Source organism: Megascapheus bottae, unplaced genomic scaffold (assembly GCF_031878675.1).
Source record: "Megascapheus bottae isolate mThoBot1 unplaced genomic scaffold, mThoBot2.hap1 HAP1_SCAFFOLD_62, whole genome shotgun sequence".
NCBI lineage: Eukaryota > Metazoa > Chordata > Mammalia > Rodentia > Geomyidae > Megascapheus > Megascapheus bottae.
Genome location: NW_028327533.1, coordinates 10992 through 33215, shown reverse-complemented (window position 1 = coordinate 33215; position 22224 = coordinate 10992). Strand labels below are relative to the sequence as shown.

The following is a 22224-nucleotide window of genomic DNA, read 5'->3' as shown; positions in this document are numbered from 1 at the left end:
TCACAAGACTCCTTCTCAACTCCTTAACCCATAACACAACACAGTGGCATGCACCTGTCATCATAAGCTCCTTGAGATGCTCAGAGTGAGAGGACTATAGAGCCTAGACAAGAAGTCTCTGAAGCACTAGCTCTATAGAAGGGCAGCTGGCCATAGTGGCAAGTGAGTGGAGCCAGTTAGCACAAAAACCTACTAGTAGGCAGATTACACCTCAAGTGCTCTAGGATAGGAAAGAAGATTCTATCCTAAAAATAACCAGTGAAAAATAGGGATGAATGGTGCTGGGAGTTTGATGTAGTGGTAGAGTGCTTGCGTAGCATGCATGAAGACCCAGGTTCCATTCCTCAGTACCAACATACATAGAAAAAAGAAGGGCAAAATAATACAAAAAAGTTTCTAGTCAAAGTTAGAATTTCAGGCTCATCTGTTAGATCAAATAATAGAATTCCAGCAAGTATAATAATCATATTTAAATATTTTCAGCAAGGGCCGGAAGGTTGGCCCAGGGGTAGAGTGCTTATCTAGTACACACAAAGACCCAGGTTCGATTCCTCAATACCACATACATAGAAAAACCTGGAAGTAATGCAGTGGCTCAAGTGGTAGAGCTCTAGCCTTGAGAAAGCTCAAGGGCAGTGCTCAGGGCCTGAGTTCAAGCCCCAGGACTGAAAAAATAAAACATATATATACATATATGTATGTATTTTTTTTCCTCAGGGCCGGGAATTTGGCCTAGTGATAAAGTGTTTGCCAAGCATGCACAAGGATAGATGTTCAGTGTAATTTTATTAAAATTCTTTGTAAACTGAAAGGCCATTTACTCAGAACATTTGCTTTTTGGGCTAGGAGTTTGGCTTAATGGTACAGTCCTTAGTTAGCATGCACAACGACCCTGGTTTGATTCCTCGGAACCACATACATAGAAAAAAGCTGTGGTGGGGGGGGAAGGCAGGAGTTTGGCCTAGTGGTAGAGTGCTTGCCTAGCATGCACAAAGACCCAGGTTCAATTCCTTGGTGTCCACATACATAGAAAAAAGCCAGAAGTGGTGCTGAGGCTCAAGTAGTAAAGCTCTAGCCTTGAGAAAGTCCAAAGAAAAAAGCTGGAAGTGGTGCTGCAGCTCAAGTGGCAGAGCCCTAGCCTTGAGAAAGCTCAAGGACAGTGCTCAGGCCCTGAGTTCAAGGCCCAAGACTGGGAAAGAAAAAAAAAAAAAATATATATATATATATATATATATATATATAGAGAGAGAGAGAGAGAGAGAGAGAGAGAGAGAGAGAGAGAGAGAGAGAGAGAGCCAAGCAGGTTACCAGTATCTTAATAACTCAGAATACTGAGATCTGTGGATCTCAGTTTGAAGCCAGCCAGGGAAGAGGAAGCCTATGAGATTATCTCTTATTACCTAGCAAAAAGCCAGAAGTAGAGGGATGGTAGAGTGACACCTTTGAGCACAAAGCTAAGGAACAACACCCAGGTCCTGAGTTCAAGTCCCAGTCCTAGCACAAAAACAAAAACAACCAAATAAAAACCTGCAAATAATCCAGGAGCATAGCCTAGTGGTAGAATGCTTGCCTTGCATGCACGAAGACTTGAGTTCGATTCCTTGATACCACGTAGAAAAAAGCCAAAAATGGTCCTCTGGCTCAATTGGAAGAACTCCAGCCTTGAGATAAAGCCCAAGGACAGTGATCGGTCTCTGAGTTCAAACCTCAGGACTAGAAAAAAGCAAAAAAATAAAAAAAAAACAAAAAAAGCACTGTAAATAATCACATAAATACATGAAGTTAAAGACAATACTTTATGAATTATACTCACTGATCTGAATTTGCAGCTAGCTTGTTATGTTCATGAATTGTTTCCTGGACACAGTCTTCAAGCATTCGTACATGACTATCACTATGGAATGAAAAGACAGAGAAAAAAAATCAGAAGGAAAAAAAAACTAAAACAATTATTAGCTGTTGGTTGTACGAGCATGTAAAATTATTTTAGTAGATATATTTTTATTCAAAATTAACAAGCTAGCTTTAAAAACAAAAAAGCCTGTAATCCTAGCTACTAGATCCTCATGATCTGAAGATCATGGTTCGAAGCCAGGCCAGGCACTAAAGAATGTGGGACTCTTATCTCCAATTACCCACTAGAAAACTGGAAGTAGGGCTGTTGCTCAAAAGGTAGGGCAGTAGTCTTGAGAAGAAGAGCTCAGGGACAGCACCCAGGCCCAGAGTCCATGCCCCATGACTCACAAAAAAAAATGTAAAAGAAAACATCCAAATCTTTCCATGACGACAATCTAAATCAGTTTTCACCTAAATTGGCCCATTTTATTTAGAATTGGACACAGATTTAATACCAGAGGAAAAACGGCACTGAACACTTGCAATATGCTTAAATGATTTCATGCAAACCCTAAATTTCACATAGAATCCACAACAGAAATAGAATTCCTTCAATGAAACTATGGTTGCAACTCATATATACCCCATCTTTTTGCATTAGTAATGCAGATTATTCGGCCTCTATTCCTAACACGTTCTGCATTCTCCATGAGTAAAGTCCGAGCCTCATGTTGATATTCAGTAATTTTGCAAAGGGTCTCCACTGCAGCCACAAGACCGTGCAAAATACTGCAGCACTCGTGGTCTGCTCGAGGGTTAGGAGCCCCAACAGCAGCTAATGACGCCATAAGCTACAAACAAGAAGAAATGGTGGTGACAAAGGAGACAAAAACAGGAGAAGAAAACTATAAACCATATTTCTGAAAAAAGAGGACACAAATATCCTTAACAAAATACTGCTATAACTCAGACATACACACACACACACACACACACACACACACACACACACACATATATATATACATACACACACACACACACAGAATTACACAGCATCATCAAGGAAGATTTACATCAGGCATAGAAAGCTGATTTGAAATCTTAAATAAAAAATCATGGGCCAGGAGTTTGGCCTAGTGGTAGAGTGCTTGCCTAGCATACAGGAAGGCCCACATACATAGAAAAAAGCTGGAAGTGGGGCTGAAGCTCAAGTGGTAGAGTTCTAGCCTTGAGAAAGCCCAAGGACAGCTCTCAGGCCCTGAGTTTAAGCCCCAGGACTGATTTTAAAAAATTCAATTCATATAAAACATCTTATGAATACAATAAAATAAAATCGGGGCCGGGAGTTTGGCCTAGTGGTAGAGTACTTGCCTAGCATGTACAAAGTTCCATGCTACACAGAAAAAGGTAAAAGTGGTACTGTGGCTCAAATGGTAGAGTGCTAGCCTTAAGAAAGCCGAAGGACAATGCTCAGGCCCTAGCAAAAAATGCTCAGCACTAGCAAAAGAAAAAACAAGAATAAAAAAACACAAAAACCATGTAACCAACTCTATAAACACAGATACAGGGACTTAACAAAATTAAAGTTTAAAAAAATACCCAGTCTACCCTTGGTTATCTCATATTGTTACACTATCTCACTTTGTTACCTGATATATCAGATATAATTGTATTTGGTTATCTGAAATTGGATAGGGAACCGGGGAAAACAAGATGAGGGGTGGGAGAGGGGGAAAAGGAAATGGGAACCACGACATGTGAAAGGGTATCAATGTGTGGGAAATAAGGCACCATTTATCTGGCAAAACCATGTAACCCTTCTATTAATTACAATAAAAATATATTAAAAAATACCAAGTCTAAAAAAGCTTCGGTGAACTAAGAACAAAGTAGACTCTTTGGGGCTGGGAGTTTGTCCTAGTGGTAGAGTGCTCACCTACTATGCACGAATACCCGGGTTAAATTCCTTGGTACCATATACACAGAAAAAGGCAGAAGTGGTGCTGTGGCTCAACTGGTAGAGCTCTAGCCTTGAGAAACCCCAAGGACATGGCTCAGGCCATGTGTTCATGCCTTCTTAAGTAGATAATAACAAAAACCCCAGAGGGCAGAGCATTAGTGGTTTACACCTATACTCCTAGCTACTAGCTAGTAGTAGTTGAAAGATTTCCGAGTTCAAAGCTAACCCAGGAAATTTATGAGACTCTTATTCCCAATAAAGTACTCAGAAAAGGCTAGAAGTGGTGCTATGGCTCAAACATGTAGAGTGATGTCCTTGTGCAAAAAAAGTTTGAAGACTGCATCCAGGCCCTGAGTTCAAGCCCCAGGACCATTAAAAACAAAACAAACCACAATAGGTAACACTACACCAATTATGATGTTTAGAACCAAAAAGTCAGTAGTTACAAATTTGACAGTTCTTCAAATTGTTAAATACAGGTTACCAAATTTCCAAAAAAATTAAAATATAATTTTCGCACACAAATAGCATGCCTATAGTACCATTATAGACAACAGCCAGAAGGTAAATCTGAATGTGATTAACTGACAAGGAGATAGACAAAATGTAGGGATCTAATGCATGAGAATATTAGTCATAAAAAGGACTGAAGTACTTACTGGTGAATACTATAATATGGATGAATCTTGAAGATACTGCAAATACTAAGTCCAAAAAGGCAGTTACAAAAGACCATATGATTCTATTATATGGCATGACTAAAACAGAGAAATCTGTTGTGTTCTAGAAAATAGATTAGTGATGCCTTGTCTGATGGGAGTATGGGGGAGATAACAGATAACAGCTAAAAAGTATATGGAGAATTTTAAGGTGAAGACATGTTGTAAAATTGAATGCCCATCTGTGAATATATTTTAAATGATAAGTTGTAGGTTTTAAGTAGGACAATGGCTAGATACGTGAATTATTCTTGATAAAGCTGTTTTGAAGGGAGAATATGTGTACTGGATAGACTATATATGTGCCTGTAGTCCCAGCTAATGGGGAGGGTGAGATGGCGAGATCACTTCAGTCTGAAAGTTCAAGGCCAGCCTGAGCAAGGTAATAAGAGAGAGGGAAGGAAAGAGTGCAGGGGAGAGGGAAGAAAAGAAGAAGACAGGATGAGCAGAGAAAAAAGAAGAAAGAATGAGGATTGCTGCGGGAAGGTGGACAGGAGTGGATGGGAGAGGACAAGGGCAGAGGGGAGAAAAGAGAAGGCAAGAAGAGGAAAGGAGGAGAGGAGAGAGGAATGAGGCAGAGAGGAGGGAAGTGTAGAAGGGAGAGTTGCACTTCATAAGTTATAAAAGGCTATAATATGGGCTGTAATGTGGCTTAGTGGTAGAGTGCTTGCCTACCATATGTGAAGCCCTGGATTCTATACTTTTTTCTTTTCTTTTTTTTTTGGCCAGTCCTGGGGCTTGAACTCAGTGCCTAAGCACTGTCCTTGGGCTTTCTCAAGGCTAGCACCTCTACCACTTGTGCGACAGCACCACTTTCAGCTTTTCCTATGTATGTGGTACCGAGGAATCAAACCCCTGTCTTCATGCATGCTAGGCACGCAGTGTACCAGTAGGCCAAACTCCCAGCCTAGGTTTAATTCTGCAGTATTACATAAAAAGAAAAATTCAGAAGTAGCAGTAGGGCTCCAGTGGTAAAGAGCTAGCCTTAAGCAAAAGAAGCTCAGGGACAGTGCCCAGACCCAGAATTCAAGCCCCAGGATTGACACAAAAAGGAAAAATAGAACAAAAGGTAACTATGTTTACCAGTTGTAACCTATATATATCTATATCGATATATATATCTATATCGATATATATATATATTTGCCAGTTCTGGGCCTTGAACTTATGACTGAACACTTCTTTTGCTTGAGCTTCTTTTGCTCAAGGCCAGTACTTTACAACTTCAGCCATAAAGCCACTTCCAGCTTTTTCTGTTTATGTGCTACTGAGGAATTGAACTCAGGGCATCATGCATGCTAGGCAAGCACTCTACCACTTACCCACATCCCCAGCCCAATCATAAATATCTTAAGATCAAATGTTATGAAAAACACATTTTCACAAAGTAATCCATTCATTCCATTTTTTAAAATGACAGAAAAAATTCACAGGAAATTATTTAAATAATATATCCATATATTTTGACACAGATCTCTTACTCTCTCATTCAATTTTGAATTTTGCTTCTCTCCTCTTTCTTTTCTCTGAAATAATCATACTGAACCATAATTTCTGCCTTTTTAGTATTCACTTAAATTCATATTTTAGTCCCCTTCCCTAAATATTCCCTGTTCATACCCTTCTATCTATAAAAAAAGGAAGTGTTTGGTTTTTCCTTTTTCCTTTTTGCCAGTCCTGGGACTGAAACTCAGGGCCTAAGCACTGTCCTTGGGCTTTCTCAAGGCTAGCACTCTACCACTTGAGCCACAGCACCACTTCCGGCTTTTTCCATATATGTGATGCTGAGGAATCAAACCCATGTGTTCGTGCATATTAGGTAATCATTATACCGCTAGGCCAAACTCCTGGCCCAAGAACTGTTTTTTACTCATAACTTTTTTTCTTTTTGTAGGCATAAAGCTGATAAAACAATGTTGAGGATATAAGGAAAAGGCATCAAGAGTGAGGGAAAAAGAGAGACAGAAAGAATGAAAGAAAGAGATAGAGGAAAACAGAGAGAGAGAGAGAGAGAGAGAGAGAGAGAGAGAGAGAGAGAGAGAGAGAGAGAGAGAGAGAGAGAAGGAAAGAAAGAAAGAAGGAAAGAAAGAATGAGAAAGAGAGAAAGAAAGAAATTCTAACAAATATTAATAATAGGCCGGGAGTTTGGCCTAGTGGTTCGATTCCTCGGTACCACATATGCAGAAAAGCCAGAAATAGTGCTGTGGCTCAAGTCGTAGAGCATTAACTTTGAGGGAATCCCAAGGACAGTGCTCAGGCCCTGAGTTTATGTCCCTGGTCTAGCAAAATAATAGTAATAATAATAATTATAATAATAATGTTTAAATTGATATACAATTAATACAAGTAAGACATAGTTTAGAACTCTATTTACTATGGAAGTAAATATTTGAAAATACAATTGTGGTGGCTCATGTAAGTAATAGCTGTTCAGGAGGCTGAAATCTGAGAATCACTGCTATTCAGGAGGCTGAGATCTGAGAAACATGGTTCAAAGCCAGCCCAGGCACTTGAGTCCTTAAGACTCAACTCCAACTAACCACCAGAAAACCAGAAGTGGGGGCCAAGAAGTTGGCCTAGTGGTAGAGTGCTTGCCTAGAATGCATGAAGACCTGGGTTTGATTCCTTGGTACCACATACAGAGGAAAAATGCCAGAAGTGGTGCTGTGGCTCAAGTGGTAGAGCTCTAGCCTTGAGAACACTCAAGAATAAAGCTCAGGTCCTGAGCCCGAGCCTAGGACAGGAAAAAAAAGAAAAAAAAAGAAAAGAAAACCAGAAGTGGCGCTAGGTAGAGCAGTAGTAGCCTTGAGCTGAAGAGCTCAAGGGATAACGCCCATGCCCAGAGATCAAGTCCCACTACTGACCGAAAAAAAAAAAAAAACTACAGTTGTAGATTAGAGGGAGACTGGAATGAACTTAACTACATTTTAAAAATATAATTTAGGATTGCAAAACTATGCGCAAATAAATCATGAGTAAAAAAAACCTAATCCTATTTAAAAGTACCACTACGTTTAAATAATTCTTTCAAATAGGCATACAACAAAATATATCATACCTCTTATAAATTTTGGTCTTCTTGAGTCCAAGAATTTAAAACATGTGCTCCAGAATCACCTACAATGAAATTCACCTAATACATGTCAAAGAAACAGTTAATATTCAATCCTAATTGCACTCAAACACAATCACATTTTACATTTTGCAATCTCTACCACTGGTACACCTCACTCAATCTTCTCAACACTCTCTCTCCTCTCACAATTCTCAACTCTTCCTGAAACCTCTCAAACACCCATGGGCTAATCAGAGGCAACCATCACACTGAATGAACACCATATTTGAAATGAACTTTATCATTTGGCCTGGGGGGAGGGCGAGGAGCAGGGGCTGCCGGATGTGGAGGAAGCTGGAGGAGATGTCGTTGGGGAGGGGATAAGAGCTGGAGCCCAAGGAATTTGCCTCCATGCCCTTGGTGTCGGAAAACGTACATGACCATAAGGCCAGCTGAGCCTTATGGTCTTCTTCCAGGCCAAGGTGGGTTGGGACTACCGAACCCAATTCAGCACCCAAGGAGCAGTGTAGCAAGGGCTTGCACAGGGAGGGGGTCCCAAGCTGTCTGGAGACCAGCCAGGGCAGAAGACAAGGGACAGGGGCCACCGAGACACACTGCATGTTGGAATGGCCCCTGAAGCACTCTCCCTGGTCATTCAAACACATATCAGTCTGATGTAAACCTTTTAAATTTTAGCTGTTGTATTTAAGACAAACATTTAACAGTACACATAACCCAAACAAATGAGAGTGGACCATCTTCGTCCTCTTTTTCTTTGCAACTGACAATGGAGATCTGATGGTAAAATCTGGGTAATGTAATTAGTATTTTGAAAAATGTTTTAAAGCTTATCTCTGTATAATTTGGGTGCACTGATGATGTTTGTAGTTCTTACATTAAGGAAAAACTTATTTGGGATAAACTCTTGCAGTTCTAGGCAGTAATCGTAACTGCAGCAAAAAAAAGGACCTCTACTAAAAGGCAAAGGGAGTTCCTTGAGCCCTTAAAAAATTTTCAAATGCAAATAAAGACTAAAGTGTTAAGTGTTTAAGTTAAAAAAATGTAAAAGATAAAAAAAATTAAAAATGGTTTCTGAACAAAATTTAAAAATAAAGTTGTCCTAAAAGTTTGTATTAAGACAGAAAAAACTTAGGACTAACATAGGTTTATAGAAAATATATAGATATTTTCTATGCTCCTCAGGATAAGAGCTGGAGCCCGAAGAATTTGCTTCCAGGCCCTTGGTGGCGGAAAACCTCCATGACCATAAGGCTAGCTCGCCCACGGACACTACCTTGTTCAAAAACAGAATGTGGTTTTGCTTCTGAGGTCGGGGGTGGGAGGGATGGGGACTGGCTGATGGCGAGGGAGCAGGAGGAGAGCAGACAGGAGTGCAGGCAGGGGAGGGTAGAACAGCTGGAGCCCGCGAAAGTTGCCTCCAGCCCCTTGGGGCCAGGAAACCTCCACTCCTCGGTCTGCTGTGTCTTCGGGGCTTCACCAAGCCCCGAGGTGGGTTCTGACACCCAAAAACACCTGCTGCTGGTAGGATGTGGTGGCCACCGCTCAATCTGGATTGGGAACGTGAGCACGTTTTCTAAACTAAAGTTACATCTGCACCGAGACTCCGGTCTCCAGAGTCTGTGTCCCCGGGATGATTCGTGGACACCACCTCCATTTCCCCCCCCCACCGCCTGCCTAGACTTCCGAGAAGGACCCCAACATCAACCCTCTCAAGCCTCTCGACCCTCTCCACTCTCTCCTAAATCTCTCAACCATCTCAGCCCTTTCACCTCACTCAATCTTCTCAACACTCTCTCTCCTCTCACAACTCTCAACTCTTCCTGAAACCTCTCAAACACCCATGGGCTAACCGGAGGCAACCTTTACGCTGAATAAACAACGTGTTTGTAATGAACTTTATTATTTGGCCTGTGGGGGAGGGCGAGGAGCGGGGGTTGCCGGATGTGGTGGAAGCTGGAGGAGACTTGGTTGGGGAGGGGATAAGAGCTGGAGCCCGAGGAATTTGCCTCCATGCCCTTGGTGGCAGAAAACGTCCATGACCATAAGGCCAGCTGAGCCTTATGGTCTTCTCCCAGACCAAGGTGGGGTGGGACTACCGAACCCAATTCAGCACCCAAGGAGCCCTCTACCCTCCTCATCTCGCTCAACTCTGTGTCCTAACCCCCTGCACTCACTCAACTCCCCCCATCTTCTCACCTCAATCAACTCACTCACTTCGTTCAAGTCTGTTAATCCTGTGAACTCTCTCCCAACTCTCTCAACCTGTGTGGCTTCCTAGTTAGTGGCATACTGGCAGGCCTAGGCTGCTACCTGTGGCCCCGTGATATTGTGCGTTTGGCACATACCCTCCTAGGCACAACCAATGATGTAAGCAGTCCGGAGCTAGGGCGCACAGGGTGTCTCCCCGCCTGGAGCAGAAGCTCCACAAAACTCCCCGCAAGTGGGACATGTCTAAGGACATGGTTGACTGGTAGTCACCTTCAGTAAAGACAAAGCACCTGCTGCTGGTAGGATGTGGTGACCACCGCTCAATCTGGATTGAGCACGTGAGCACGTTTTCTAAACTAAAGTTACATCTGCAAGTCGATGGTGTCTTTGCTTAATTTCTGTTGAGTTGAACTGTCATTTGTTGAGACTTGTGTGTTGAGGTCTCCCACTATGATTGTGTTTGAGTCTATCTGGTTCTGTAAATCTGATAGAGTTTGTTTGACGAATTTGGGTGCTCCCGTCCTTGGGGAGTAAATGTTTATAAATGTAATATTGTGGGCATGGATTGTACCCTTTAGTAATATATAATGGCCATCTCTATCTTTATGTACTGATTTTAATGAGAAGTTAATTTTGTCGTAGGTTAAGATTGCTACTCCTGTTTTTTTTCATGGTTCATTGGAGTGGAAAATTTGTTTCCATCCTTTCACTTGGAATTTGTTTCTGTCTTTTGCAGTGAGGTTGTTCTCTTTGAGGCAACACATGGATGGTTGGCGTTTCTTAATCCAGTCTGCTGCTCTCTGTCTTTTGATTGGATTGTTTAGCCCGTTCTCATTTAGGGAAATTATGGAGAAGTGGTCAGTGTCCATTGTTGTTATTTATTTTTTGCTTCTAAATTTCTTTCTCTCTCTTTTTTCCCTTTTTGTGTTTAGTGAATTATAAATATTTGCTTCTTGATGGGGGTTCTTGATGTTCCACAATTGGTTCTCGATTAATTAGTATTTTTTAACGCTGGTTTAGTGTGCACGTATTCATAAAGCTTCTCTTTGGAGTAAAATATTCTTGTTTTTCCCTCAAATGTAAACGCTAGTTTTGCTGGATATATCAGTCTGGGTTGGCAGTTATTGGTCTTCAGGACATCAATGATGTTTTTACAAGCTTTTCTTGCATTTAGGTTTTTTGTGGAGAGATCTGCTGTAATTCGAATTTTTTCTCATTGTAGTATAGCTCTTTCTTTGTTTTTGCAGCATTTAAGATCAGTTCCTTGGTATTCGGGTCTAGTGTGTTTGCTATATGTCTAGATGAGTTCCTTCTAGGATCTTGCCTGTTTGGAGTCCTGGAAACCTTCAATATTGTGAGTATTTTCCCTTTTTGAGGTTGGGGAAGTTCTCTGCTATGATTTTGGTGAATAATGGTTGCATTCCTCTGTCCTGAAATTCTGCATTCTCCTCAATCCCTATTATACGAAGATTAGGCTTCTTTGCTGCATCTGCCAGTTCCTGGAACTCTCTCTGGTGGATTTTGACTGATTTTTTCCAAGGTGGAGATTCTCTGTTCCAATTCTTGTGTTTTATCTTCTGTTCCTGATGTTCTGTTCTCCATCTCAGTCAATCTGCTGCTTAATGCCTCCATTTTTGCTTGAAGTGTGGACACTGAGCTGATCATGTCTGCTGTGAGGGTATTAATCTTTTCTTCTATTTCTCTTTTGAATTCGAGGAGCTCTTTGGTGATTTCCTGCTTATGTTCCTGGAATTCTTTTTGGAATTCTGTTTTAATCTCTTTAGTCATGTCCACAATCATCTCCTTGAATAGGGTCATGTTTCATGTCTCTTCATTTGTCATTTCTTGTGATGGTGCCATCTCTCTCGTCCCTTCCCTCTTGTTTCCTTTTGGGCTTTGCGTGGGACTTTGATTATTTATGTATGTCATAATTCATCTTTGTGGTCTCCTAGGTTTGGACAACTGTTTTTGTAATTTGATTTGTGGTCGATAGGTAGCGGTCTTTACTTGGATTGGGACTGGTGGTTCTGGAAATCTGTGTAAACCTCTGATTCTTGGCCAAATTTATTCCTCTGCTGACTGGGTCAGAGTTTGCAGTTTTTGCGGGTGTTTGGCCTGTTCCCAGAGGCTGTGTGCTGCTGCACGACTAGCTCTCAGCCCAACCAGTGGCCACACAGTGGCCCGAGGGTTGGATCAGCTCACTTCAGTCTTTGCGCGCTGGGCGGATGGTTGGTTTTCCTGCTCTGCTTCCAGGGGCAGCCCCCGGCCAAGGATCTGGAGTTTGGGAGTTTCCAGGGATTCTCAGGAAGGCCAGCTGGTGTCTGCTCTGTTCCCACTGGCGGGGCCCAGCAAAGGACGTGGGCTCCAAGGGCAGAGCCGTGCCTTTCTGATATGCAGAAGGTGAGCTTTGGCTGCTGGTTGGCCCTTTAGTTCTCTGCTGTGTTTCTGCCGCTTTGATCGGGAGTCTGTGACTGTGGGTGCCCCTTGGTGCTGTCTTGCTGGGATTTCCAGCTGGAGGGTGTCCAGCTCAAGATTTGAGGGGGACAGTTGCTGGCTCCTAGACTCCCGCGCACCACACCCGCTTTGGAAAGCAGGGCCTCAGCGCCCCACACTCTCCAGAGCCAGTGGCCTGGGAGAGGAACCTGTTGGGCAGGTGAGGTGGGACACCTCTACCCCCTTTGGTGAGTTGCTGGTTCTTAGCGCCAGCCCGCTTGTCAGTCTCCTGTCAAAGGCCTGGGAGAGTAACCTGTTGGGAAGGGTGGTAGCAGGGATAACTCTGCCCCCTTTGGTGAGGTGCTGGGTTTTTGTGCCCGCCCGCCTGTCAGTTTCCATTCAGAGGCCCAGGAGAAGAACCTGTTGGATGGGTGGGAGCAGGGACAGCTCCGCCTCCCTTGGTGGGGTGCTGGATCTTAGCGCCTGCCTTCCTGTCAGTCTCCAGTCAATGGCCTGGGGGAGGGGGTTGTTGAGGGACGGGACAGGATTCTAAATTCCTTGCCCCCGGCTCCAGCCAGTCTTTCTCGGGCAGGGTGGAGGGTTCTGACTTACATTCTATAGCTTGGCACCAGCCCTGCTTTCCCGATGGGTTTGGGGACACACTAGACTACCCGCTGGCCTACTCACTCCTCTGCGTTTGGCTGTGGGTGCTCCACGGTGTTGGAGAATCATTCACTCCGCTCGGATTTCAGTCAGCCTGTGGTCCTCATATGGTCTCCGCTGCTTGCTATTCTGGTCTGCACTGCTTCCTGCTTCTGCCCTCTGGCACCTGCTGTCCCAGTCCTATGCTGGTTTCTGTGGCGGTTGGGGCTGCCCAGGTAAGCGCCCTCCGCCGACGCTTTTCAGGATTGGAGCCTGAGGCAAGAGGTTGGAGAGGGGTCCTTACATTTCGAATTCTTTGAGGAAGTTGGATGTAAGCTTTATCTGGATTTCTTTTCTAGTTTGAGTCCTTCTCTGTTGCTTCTTGAGTTTGTTGTTGTGGATTTCTTAAGTAGTTGGCTCATGGGACTCCCTGGTTCTCTCTTTTTGTGGGAGAGAGCTAGGCAGCATCCCTATTGTCTGGGGGCCATTTTCTGATCTCTGTATTTGGTTATTTGAAATTGGATAGGGAAGGGGGGAAGACAAGATGAGGGGCACGGTTGGGGGGAGGGAAATGGGGACTAAGACATGCTTACAGTTATATAGAAGATATAAATAGCCTTTATAGTGAAGCACAACATGAAAATTGATTTTAAAATCTTTTCTGCCAGGAGTATGGCCTAGTGGTAGAGTGCTTTAGGCATGCACAAAGCCCTGGGTTCAATTCCTCAGCACTGCATACACAGAAAAAAGCTGGAACTGGTGCCGTGGCTCAAGTGGTAGAATACTAGCCTTCAGAAAGCCCAAGGACAGTGCCCAGGCCCCGAGTTCAAACCCCAGGACTGGTAGAAATATTTTTTTCTATTTCTTTGCTGCCCTAATTCACAGTAAACTTTATATATATATATATATATATATATATATATATATATATATATATATATATCTCAGCACACCATTCTAGGCACCTAGTTTTAAAGTTATCATGCTATATCATAAGCTTTTTAGAAGAGAATTTGTGTTTTGCTAGCACCAAAAACATTTGCTGATCTATAAGAGAAACTTTGTTTTAGTAATTAACAACTGAGCATAGAGCCAAATATTTCACTTAGATTTTTTTCTTCTACTATAAAACACCAAGAAAGCTCCAACTATCTTATATAGGACATGAGCTTACATGTAGAAGAATGAAAACCCAAACTTTGTATTCTCATGACTGTGTCCAAATGACTCATTCAAAATGTGCCATTCCAGGGATTGGTGTCATTTGAGGATGTGGCTGTGGACTTTAGCTGGGAGGAACCGCAGGACCTGGGCAGTGCTAGAAGACCTTGTATAAGGATGTAATGCTGGAGACCTACAGCAACCTGGTGGTCCTGGGTGACCAGAAGTCACATTAACTCACAGAAGCAAGAACTTTGTTCTTAGTGGATAGATAAATATTTATCAGACTCAGTGCTATTTAGATGTAAGATTCCTTTCCATGACGATTGTCACCTTTCTCTAAGAAATAAGAAAAACTTCAAATTGGTTGTACATCTCCTGTTGTCATTTTTCAAGGAACTGAGATAGTAGTTTGGCACAAGTTCTGTATTATTCCCATGGAAAAAGCATTCCTACACTTGAAGTGATTATTAAGGTTGGGCACAGAGTTTGGATTTCGAATGGGACAAGAATCCTAAATCAAAATGGAGCTTGGAAAGGTGAGAGCCAGTATGGCTGTGTTGAGGTGGTCTTAGCTGTGTCCCCACCTTTCACACTTACAGGCAGCTGTTCTCATGCATCACATATCTGCATTATACAGTCTCCATGGTGGCTCTGTCATAAATGGACTTCACCATTTTTGTTTAAGACTGCCAGTGCCCCAGTAACTATCTGATTGTTAGATTTTCATTCTAATTTTTCTTTGTATTTTCAATTGTCACTTTTCTTTCTATTCTTTTTTTTTTTGGTGGCTCATGGGGTTTGAACTCTGAGCCTGGGCACAGTTCCTGAGCTCTTCAACTCAAGGCTACTGTCCTATCCCTTGAGCCACAGCCCCACTTCCCATTTTCTATTGGTTAATCGCAGATGAGTCTCACATTTCCAGTCCAGGCTGGCTTTGAACCATGATCCTCAGATCTCAGCCTCCTGAGTAGCTAGGGCTATAGGGGTGATCCACCATACCCAGTTTTTCTTTCCATTCTTAAGAACCCCATATTCCTTGCTATTTACTAATACTTCACTTATTCTTTCAGTGCCTTTAGTTGAATATTTCATAGGTGTTTTTGATGTTTTTGTGGCCATGTAGAAAATACAATTAATTAAACAAATGTATTTCCTTTTATAGAACTTGTATTATTTTGAGAACTGAAAATCAAATATGGTCCACTAGATTGTTTTGCATGGATGAGACAGAGAGGAAAAATAGGTGTTACACAAGTGGAGGATTAAGAGGAGGACATTTTAGAGACGCTATGATTTACTTAAGGATAGTTTAAGCTGGGCACCAGTGGCTTACACCTGTAATCCTAGCTACTCAGGAGTCTGAGATCTGAGGATTGCAGTTCAAAGCCAGCCCTGGCAGGAAAGTCCATCAGACTACAATTAACCACCAGGAAACCAGAAGTGGTGCTGTGACTCAAGTGGGAGAACGATAGACTTGAGCTGAAGAGTTGTTGGACAACCCCCTGGCTCAGAATTCAAGCCCTACAAACGACCAACCAAAAAAAAAGAGAAAATATAGATAGCTTAATTTTATGGTGATGGTGATGCTTTTCCAAGTTTGATATATAATATGAAGTTAGATATAGAAATCTAGAAAAGGCTGTTCATCAATATTGAAGATGTGACTAGTCTTTAGAGAGAAATTCACCCCGGGAGCTAATTAGAAATGGGGTCATATGTCCCAAAGCAGAACTACATGCCAGATTGAGAGGTCATTACCCACAAGGAGGACCCATTGTCAGCAGAAGTTCTGTACTGTTTTCCATTATCAGGGCACTGTGTTTCTAAACCTGAAGTGTTTGTCAAGCTGGAGCAAGATACAGAGCCCTGGATGGGAGGAGGCTCAAAGGAGAATGTTTCAGGTGAGTTAGCCCATCCCACCCAGGGTTATTGGAAAGAACCATTCTTTTTTTCTGTGTTTTTTTAACCAGTCTTGGGGCTTGAACTGAGAAATTGAGCACTGTCCTTGCGCTTTCTGAAGACTAAAACTCTACCACTTGAGCCGCAGCACCACTTCCAGCTTTTTTCCCCCCTATGTATGTAGTACCAAGAAATCAAACCCAGGTCTTTGTGCCTGCTAGGCAAGTACTCTACCACTTGGCCAAACTCCCTGTCCCTGGAAAGAACCATTCTGAGCTGTTGTTTTTGGTTTTTCTCCTTGGCCAATCCTGGAGTTTGAACTCAAGGCCTAGACACTGTCCTTGATCTTCTTTTACACACACACACACACACACACACACACACACACACACACACACACACACACAACACAAACACATACACGCATGTTTTATTGGCGGGGTAATATATAGAGGGGTTACAGTTACATTCCCCAGGTAGTAGGTACATTACTTCTCACACATTGATATCACTTCTTATGGCTTTGTCTCCATTTCCCTCCTCCAACCCCCTCCCAATCATCTTGTGTTTCCCCCTTCCCTTTCCTATTTCAAATAAACAAATAAATGTATATACAATATACCAGGTAACAAAGTCAGATACAGTAACAATCTGAGATTAACATCTCATCAAAGGCCTTATCAAAGGGCAAAAAATAGAAGAGAAATAACATAGTATATTAAGAACAACAATCACACAAGATAAAGTTCTTGTTTCCATATCCTACAGTTCCTTTCATTTAATTTAGTCTGATCCTATACGATCTTACGTACCTAGGTTTTGAGCTATTGGAATCTTCTACCAGGAGAGTCCTAGATGTGTACTAATTATTACAAATGAGGGAAACCATTGAGCCCATGTTGCTTTGGGTCTGTATTACTTCATTTAGTATGATTTTTTACAAGTCTTTCTATTTCCTTACAAATGGGGCGATGTCATTCTTTCTGAGGGCACCATAGAATTCCATTGTGTATAAGTACCACATCTTCTTGATCCAATCACTGCTGAGTGTCCTTAAGCTTTCTTAAGGCTAGCACTCTACCACTTGAGCCACAGTACCACCTCAGGCTTTTTCTGGGTATGTAGTACCAAGGAATCTAGCCCAAGGCTTCAAGCACACCCCAGTGCATGCCAGGTGAACACTCTACCAGTAGGCCAGACTCCCAGCCCCATACTGAGCTCTTCTAATGAATGTCCTCAGTTTTTTCCAATCCTGGGTGTGGCAGAGAACTTGGAGGCTTTTGGTCTATAGGCCATGTGAACAAGAGTTCATTTGGTGGTATTCTGAATTTTGTATGGTAGTAGAGTTAGGGTAAACATTTCCCTTTTCTTTTGTGGAAATTACTTTAAAGAAAGAAATAAAAGTATAGGAGACATCCCTTCCTGTAAAACTAGGAGCATGCATATACCAGGAACTAAGGAAGACTGGACCAATAGTCTCAGGTAAGCCAGAAAAAGGTAGTGACCACAATCTGGGATTTAGAACAAAATTTTATTCAGGAGAGAACAAAATTTTATTCTGCTGTAGTTCTGAGAGGCAGAATATCAATAGGAATGTAGAAGACACTGTGTCTAAGAAGGAGAAGGAACTTGAAAATCCCTACAGGTGCATATAGGAATTCTCAAGGAGAAGTGAGAACTGAACAAATATGGATAGAAATGCTCAGTCTCAGAAAACACTCCTACTTGGGAGACAAACAAGTGGCCTTATTGTATATCTATATGATAGTAGAAAATATTTCTGTCTTCCAAGCTAATATTTGAGAGAAAAGAATGGCACAAAATACCCATTATTGAAAACAAACAAACAAACAAACAAAAAGCTTCCCCACAAAACAGAACAAAATTAAGGTATAACAACCCTAGGAAAACAAATGGCAGATAATATGTAGTCAGATTAAAATTGTAAGCAGCAAATGGTTAAGTATTAGGACTACATTATCTTCTGATATTAGAACAAAAACTAAGAAAAATAGGATCTTACATGATAAAATATCAATATTAGGCAAAAGAATGTATAGTTCTTTTTCATTTTTCTTTTTTAAATTTTTTATTGAAATTTTATTATACAGGTGATGTACAGAGTGGTTACATAAGTCACATTATAAATACATTTCCTTTTGAACATTGTCACCCCTTCTCTCATTTTCGTCCAGTTTTTCCCCACCTTCCATTCTTCCCCCAATTGTACAGTTCATTTCCAAGATAGTGTCTAGAGAGTATCACTGCTGAATTGGTTCACTCTTGTCCCACCATTTCTGTGCTTTCCCTTTCCTTCCCCAAATCAGATATGTATAAGATAAAGAGTACATAGTTGAAAAAGAGTGACAAAATGGAGTAAACCAAAAGGGAAAAAATAGCCACAAACAGTACAATAAAATAAAACGTCTTGTTTCCACTTTGGAGTTCTTTCCCTTGAGCATCATTTTATGTGGTCATAAGCACACAGCTATTGAGCTTTCTCTGCTAAGAATATCTTTCTTGTTCTCACTGTGTGAATGCTTAGAGTGCTGTTTAATTGTGTACAAGTGTAATTATTTGTTACTATTCATTGGATTAGTGTGTAGATTTGTAGACACATTATAGTTATTATATATGAGGGGAAAGGAGCATATAGTTCTTATAAATGAAATCTTTGTGCTGATATTTAAAATCTTCAGCAAGTAGGATAGGAGGAAATGTCCTTTCCTTTATATAACTATTATTTGAAAATGTTTAGATTTCATTGATATTTTCTGTTCCTTTTGTTGTTAATCATTTTAGATGTCTCACAAATGAATCACCTGATTAAGATGTGCCATAAAAGCCCAAATAGATGTCTATGTCAAGTTGTAATCACCAATAGGGACACAGTGGAGGGAAGAGTTAGATTAAGAAGAACTTCTAATTTGAGCTCAAACTGTATGTCAGAATTGATTATGAATAATATGAACTCCCTAGGCATGAGGCCTGAAGCGTGTATTGTGCATCAAAACACGCTTCTCCATAGTGATTCTGATGAAATCATGCTGGAGAGAAGCTTGCTGTCACTCATGTAGTTGAACACTCCCTGAGACATTCTGAGCATTTTGGTCAACATCATCAGATTCTACCTGGTCAGCAAAAATATGGATATGGTGGAGAAGGGAAAGTATTAAACTCAGAGACCATATTTTTTGCCCAAAAGAATGTTCATGTGGGAGAGCCCTCCTGTAAGTATAAAGACTATAGGGAAGCTTGTGACACACCTACTCTCATTGTCCAAGAAATAACTCAGATAAAGCTGAGAACATTGAAATGTATCGTATGTTGGAAAACATTTGACATAAAATCTACAGTTGGTAAACATCAGAAAATACACACAGGAGAGAATACATATGTATGTAGTGAATGTGAAAAATCTTTCATTAGGAAAGTAAATCTTAAAACATGTCAGAGAAAATATTCCAAGGAAAAGCCCTATGACTATAACAAATGTACAAAACCTTCTGTCAGAAGTCAGACCATGATTTCCAATCTAAGACACACATGGGAGAGAAAAATCTTGAATATAACAAGCATAGCAATTCTTTTTTACTGCACATCAGAGGCCACTGTACATCAGAAAACTCACAGAGGAGAGAAACCTTAGGAATGCAATGAATGTAGGAAATCTTTCAATCGGAAGTTAGATCTCAGCAAGCATCAGAGAACGCACACTGGGGAGAAACCTTATGACTGCAACAAATGTGGAAAGTCTTTCAAATGGTTGTTCAAACTCAATTTGCATCAGAGAACACACACTGGAGAAAGACCTTATGGCTATAAGAAATGTGGAAAGTCCTTCAACAGGAAGTCAAGTCTCAACATGCATCAGAGAATTCATACAGGAGAAAAACCATATGAATGTAACATATGCAGAAAGTCTTTCAATCACAAGTCATACTTCAATGGAGAGAAACCTTACGACTGTAGCAAGTGTGGAAAGTCTTTCAACAATAACTCATACCTCACTATGCATCAGAGAACACACACAGGAGTAAAACCTTATGAATGTAACAAATGTGGGATGTCTTTCAACTATAAGTCATATCTCAGTGTGCATCAGAGAACACATACTGGAGAGAAACCTTATGAATGTAACAGATGTGGAAAATCTTTCAACCAGTTATCAAGTCTTAACTTGCATCAGCAAACACACACAGGAGAGAAACTTTACAAATGTAACAAGTGTGCAAAGTCTTTCAAGCAGAATTCACACCTCAGTGTGCATCAGAGAACACACAGAAGAGATCACATATAAAAATAATGAACAGGAGCTATGTGTGGCGGCTCAGATCTGAGGATGAAGGTTCAAAGCCACCCTGGGCCCCCCAAAAAACCTGAGACTCTATCTCCAACTAATCCCTAGAAAATGGGAAGTGGGGCTTGGCTCTAGGGTAGGGTGGTAACACTGAGCTGAAGAGTTCAGGGACAGTACTCAGGCCAAGTCAAGCTCCATGACCCACAAAAAAAATGAACAGGAAAACCTTTAAACAGAAGTCATAACTCAACAGGCATCAGAGAATTAAACCCGGTAAATATTGAATATGCTAAGTCTTTGAACCAGAAGCCCAACTCACACAGATAATAAAACCTGTGTAGGAAAACCTTCTGTCTTAAATCTCATCTCACAAATCTTCAGAGTTTATATAGGAAAATTCTCATGGCAGTGATTAGCTGAGTTTTCTGAAACTATTTTCTCTTGCACACATACTAAACCCACATTTCTCAACATTTTTCATTCTAAATGGGTCATTGCACCTGAATACTGTCCAGAGGATTTTAACACAAGTGATGTCCAGTATTTCCAGGGTTAATAACAAATGATCAATGGTCTGGTACTCTGCATAAGAGAGGGAAGTTGAGGGTTGATCAAGTTAATTTTGCTACATTTTCTCTGAAATGGTAAATCCTGCTCTTTTGGAATGGAGTCAGACGATTCTCTGAGATATTTGGGGGAAATATAGATGGGAGCCAAGTGTATGAACATAGATTTCTGTACTACTAGCCCAAATCCCTATTTTGTACTTTATATTACTGAAAAATAAATACTTGGGTTAAGCCATCGTATGTGTGACCTGTGTACTATAACATAGATAGCTCACAGTTACCAGTTCAGTGTTTCAATATGAAGGACCTAAGGAAAGATATCACTCTATTAGGAAATATACACTGGCTGGGTATTGGTAGCTCACATCTATAATCCTAGCTACTCAGAAGACTGAGATCTAAGAATTGTGGTTCAAAGCCAGTCACATAGTCCCCATGAGACTCATCCCCAGTTAACCACTCAAAAATAGGAAGTAAAGGTGTGATTCAAAGTGGTAGAGAACTACTAGCCTTGAGCAAAAAAGTTCAAAGACAGTGCTGGGTTCAAGCCCCACAACCAACAAAAATGAATGTACACAGGAGTGAAACCTTTACTACCACCTTATCGATATCACATCATTTCGTGGAACATTCAGAGACCATATTTGGAGGGCTCGTTAAGCATTCAGAATGAAATAAATTTTTATAAGTGTCTTTGTCAGTTTTGATAAAAATTACAAAATTGTGGTGCTCCAGTCCTGGCATAAAAAAATGTCAGAGTGCAGGTGCTCTCCTTGAGCTTCTTTCCTTAAGACAAACACTACCATTATAGCCATGGCTCCACTCCAAATCTTTTGGTGGTTAAATGAAATTAAAGAGTGTCAAAGACTTTCCTGACTAGACTGGCTTTTTCCTTAGATTTCAGTCTCCTAAATGGCTAGGATTAAATGTGTGAGCCACTGGAGCCCAGTTTAGGACTGTTTTATGTAGGAGATTTTATAATAAACGCTGAAAATTGGTAAGATAGACAGATAGAAGGGTTAAATATCATGGAACCTGTAAAGCAGTTGACAACATAGCAGTGGATCTGTACCACTAGTTTTGATTCCCAGTTTGTATTTAACATGAGGATACACCAGTCCCTGTAAAACATATAGATTATATGGGTGATTTTCTGTGTTAATGTTTTTTGCTTACTGAAACCTAACCAGTCACTGTAAAACATATAGATTATACGGGTGATTTTCTGTGTTAATGTTTTTTGCTTACTGAAACCTAACAACTAAAAGTACTTATATTTTAACATAAATACAGTGACAATTAGGATTTTCCACATTCCATGCTGCCTTTGATTCCCTTAAAGTTTGTCACATATATGAGAAATTACTTCATGGGTAGGTGATACTAAATCCTGGATCATTCCAAACAGTGATCTA

The 22224-nt window shown here is 41.1% G+C and overlaps 1 protein-coding gene across 1 annotated transcript; it reads left to right on the top strand.

The window, feature by feature from the left end:
• The first annotated feature begins 9604 nt into the window (after nucleotides 1-9604).
• LOC150039694 (uncharacterized) lies at nucleotides 9605-20240 on the top strand. The gene is given in 7 exon segments (XM_090327645.1): nucleotides 9605-9640; nucleotides 12056-12202; nucleotides 12988-13113; nucleotides 14129-14207; nucleotides 15853-15942; nucleotides 19297-19468; nucleotides 19553-20240. Coding segments are annotated over 7 exon segments (1338 nt in total).
• The last annotated feature ends 1984 nt before the right edge of the window (nucleotides 20241-22224 follow it).